Raw genomic sequence first — 4,187 nt, 5'->3', positions numbered from 1 at the left:
CCGGGTGGGCTAATCCCCGTAAAAAAAAAAAACCCACTATTAGACACATCTTCACTACACTATGAGGCACATCTTCACTCCAACTACTTCACTATACTATCAAGCACATCTTCACTACAGCTACTTCACTACACTATCAGGCACATCTTCACTACACCTACTTCACTACACTATGAGGCACCTCTTCACTACACTATGAGGCACCTCTTCACTACACTATAAGGCACCTCTTCACTTCATTGCACAACAACTATCACTTCAGCGCCTCAAAAACGCATCTAACCCCCAAATAATAATTTGATGTCCTGGAGAAGGCTGAGTCGATACAGATAATTAAAAATGGCTTGCCGAAAAACAGAAAACTTCCAAGATTGGGTGTGTGAGCTTCTCCCTGAGGACGTGACTGACCTCCTACAAGACGGAGCGGAAATTCTTGGGGAGGGAGCGCACGCAATTGCTTACCTTGTCAAGTGGGGAAATGATGTAGCTGTTTTGAAAAAGGCAGTGTCACCATCAGCCAAAAAATTCTTCAAGGATGAGGCTGCCAAGATGTATGCCCTCGATGGTGCTGGGGGGATTCCTAAGGTACTTGGGTACTGTCCAAAACCTCCAGCGATCCTCCAGTCCTTCAGGGGTAAGCTCACACTCAACCACCTTCTCTCTGAAGATAACCTGATCTGCCAATATGACCTTATACAACTGGGGCTCCTCCTTGGTGAGAAAATCCTTGAGATGAACACGAAAGGTCTAGCACACAATGACATCAAGGAGGATAACATAATGATCCAAGGGCCCTCATCCCGGCCAGAGGTCAGCCTCATTGACCTCGGTCTGGCCTGTGAGATCGGTAAGTCTTGTAAAGTCAGCGCTGATTGCCTACACGAGGACTTCCCCTGGATGGCCCCTGAAGTCTGCCGTGGGTTTAGGACCACCAAGAATTCAGATACATATTCTTTCGGGTTTGTCCTGATGGAATTGATCAAGGAGGCCCCAGGGGACCATCCAGAGGTCACAAAACTCGCCAAGAAGGCCATGACCAAGCGCCGCACTGACCGGCCATCACTACCACACCTCCTCCGAGAATTCCGAGAAATCATCAGTTGAAGAAAAAATTTTAGGCCCCAAGCTATAAAGCACACACTATCTCTCACCTTCCCACAGCGTATCTGAACGAAACGAAAAACAAAACTCAAACGACAGGTAAACCTTGCATCCGATTCCTTGTCCGCCTGACTTCAACATTCCCCTAACTCAAACCTTCAACAGCACAACCTTGGACTTTTTTTCATAAGATGGCAGATCAATGGGTAAGGAAAACGCTTAAATTCACGATGTTAATTATATTTTTAAATAAATTGGGACCAAAACTCTACAAAATAAGGGTTAAAGTTGCTAAAACATCACGTGACTGAGAAAACTAGTTATTTATGATAGGATTGAAGGTCTAAATCGTTCCTAACTCATCACAAGCCATCAGAAAAATCTAGTCTGCATGTCTAGGTACAGATTGATTGATACGTTTATTGAGATACAAAAAACATTAGTACATCTCAAAGGGATGAAGTGACATAAGTCATCCCCACCCCAATCCAGGAATGTCCCTCTCAGGTCTCACATAAATCCCTAATATTTCATATAATCAGTTATATACATACATAGTTATATTCTAGATGGAAAATTTCTATATTTCTTTAATATATCATCTATTTTCCTATTTTTATACATCCACTCTATTTGCATGGGGACATTATTTATATGGGCATTTCTATATACATTAAGCAATGGGCATTCCAGTATATAATGTGGCAGGGTATGGGATCTGGGTGTTCTACAAACTCTACATTCTTTATCCTGTTCACTTCTCTCAGCTCCAAGTTCCCAATAATATTTATATCCTAATCTTAACCTCATATACACTGAATCTTTCCACCTACTCCCATCTTTCCCATACGTAAATTTTGTGTTCATGAGAACATGATGGTAATATTTCATTGTTTCCCTTTTCTCGTATATTTCATTCCTTTTGAAATTATCTTCTATTGATTGTATTTTCCGTAATTTGCTCCTTAATTGTTTCAAGGTTTTAGTACATATTATGTCGATCTCGGCCTTTTCCGTGGCTCTTTTTGCTATTATATTTACTGCTTCATTAAGACCAATCCCCACATGTGAAGGGACCCATACAAATTGAACATTATGGCCATTTTTCCTTATTGTATTTACTAATTTTCTACATGAACCAATAATGTGTCCAAAGACTGGACTCCCACTGTTCAAAGAATCCAAAGCTGCCCTACTATCAACAAAAAAATATGCATCTTTATACCTCTTTACAACATTTTCCAATCCTACTAACATTGCATATAACTCAGCTTGTGTTGATGAAATAAAACTGCTCAACCGAAGTCCAATTTTGATGTCATCATTTCCTTGTTCTGTGTACTGTCTTATAAGGATCCCACACCCTGCCCTGCCACTTGACATAACTGAACCGTCACAATATACATGCAATGTGTTTATTTTAGGCAAATTACTAATCTTATTCCCATATACAGCCCTTAACTGTCCTGGTTCATGTAATAATTTCTTCATTGTGAGAGGCACTATGTCTAACTCTACTTCTCGTTCTTCCCAGGGTGGATTCTTACAACTCTTCTGAACAGCTGTACACCAGTCTGCCAGATTACATTTTTTAATAATATTTACTAATCCATTCATGCATCCTCCCTTGCCTTGCCTACAGAAGGTCCGTTTACCTTTTAAACCATCATTTATATCTTGTACAAATTTACCCCCACTGTTCCCTCTCATTAATCGAACTGCTGCAACTGTATTAATTTCATTGACCCTCTGTGAAATGCTCTGTAACCATAGTTCCATTTTCATTATCTCAGTCATTGCATCCTTTTGACACCCTAAAATTATTCTCATTGCTTCATTTTGCATGATCTCAAGCTCCTGTAGCCTTCCTTCAGCAGTACAAGAGAGGACATAGTCTATAAGTGATCTGATGGTAGAAATATACATCATTCTCAGTATGGGTACCCCAGCACCTTTACCACAACATGCTAGAGCCTTCAAGGGCTGTAATCTTGCTCTACATTGAGTGAGGACATGATGTATTTCTGCCTCTTTACTTTCACTAGGAAAGCCAATATATATTCCTAAATATTTATACATTGACAATTTCTCAAAAAAATTTCCATTTAGAAAAACGGATTCAGTTCCTCTTCCTTTACATTCACACTTGGTTTTTTCTTCATTGATAACTAAGCCCATCTTTTGAGAAAGAACACTAAAATTATTTAATGCAATCTGCAAATTTTTGACAGAGTTTCCTTGAAATATGATGTCATCTGCATAAATGATGGTTACAACTCCTGTGGGATATTTGTGTCAGGCTATCTTGTTCATTAACACATTAAATAACATTGGGCTCAATACTCCCCCTAGTTCAAGTGCTCTTTCCTCAGACAAGCATCCCTGATACCATACACAGGCTCTCCTTCCATGTAAGTAGTCACCTATCCAGTGTAACAACTCCCCTGATACCCCTAGAGCAGCCAGTTCATTCATAACTACTTCACTGTGAGCTATATCAAATGCTCCTTGTAAATCCACAAAAACTCTACATCTGTCTGCATCATTTGATAAACATTTTATAACACAGTCTGAAGTACATTTCCCTTCCAAAAAACCAAATAAATTACAAGATAGATTTTCCCCCACAATATATACAAGCCCATGTAATAATATTCTCTCCATCATCTTGCAAAAACAAAATGTTAAAGACACTGGCCTGTATCCACCAGTTGCCTTAGGGACAGGGATAACTATCACTTTCTTCCATTCTGTTGGTAATCTACCCTCTGTATAGCTCATGTTGAATAAATCTAATAATGGACTATTTTCCATACTAACTAAGCAGTTCCAAATTTCCTAAGTCACACAGTCTTCACCTGGTGCTGTAGATTTTCCTTTTTAACAGCATTTAATAACTCATCTTGAGTCTAAAAATCTAAATACTTATGGGAGTCAGAGAAGTAAATTTGACCCATCTAATCTATATAAAACAAAGAAGTATGTCTGTGGTGATGATGGATGGTGTTATATGTAGTGATGATGGATGGTGTATGTAGTGATGATGATTGGTGTTATATGTAGTGATGGTGGATGGTCTTATATGT

General features: G+C 39.2%; 1 protein-coding gene across 1 annotated transcript; it reads left to right on the top strand.

The window, feature by feature from the left end:
- Nucleotides 1-339: 339 nt before the first annotated feature.
- On the top strand, nt 340-1,104 carry LOC121873745 (probable inactive receptor kinase At1g48480). The gene has a single exon (XM_042377448.1). It carries the CDS (start codon nt 340-342, stop codon nt 1,102-1,104), a length of 765 nt encoding a protein of 254 aa, XP_042233382.1.
- The last annotated feature ends 3,083 nt before the right edge of the window (nt 1,105-4,187 follow it).

This window comes from Homarus americanus, unplaced genomic scaffold (assembly GCF_018991925.1).
Source record: "Homarus americanus isolate GMGI-L3 unplaced genomic scaffold, GMGI_Hamer_2.0 scaffold37587, whole genome shotgun sequence".
Taxonomy (NCBI): domain Eukaryota; kingdom Metazoa; phylum Arthropoda; class Malacostraca; order Decapoda; family Nephropidae; genus Homarus; species Homarus americanus.
This window is presented reverse-complemented; position numbering and strand designations above follow the sequence as displayed.

Coding starts and splice junctions, on each gene's coding strand:
- LOC121873745 (XM_042377448.1), top strand. CDS start 340: ATGGCTTGCCGAAAAACAGAAAACTTCCAAGATTGGGTGTGTGAGCTT.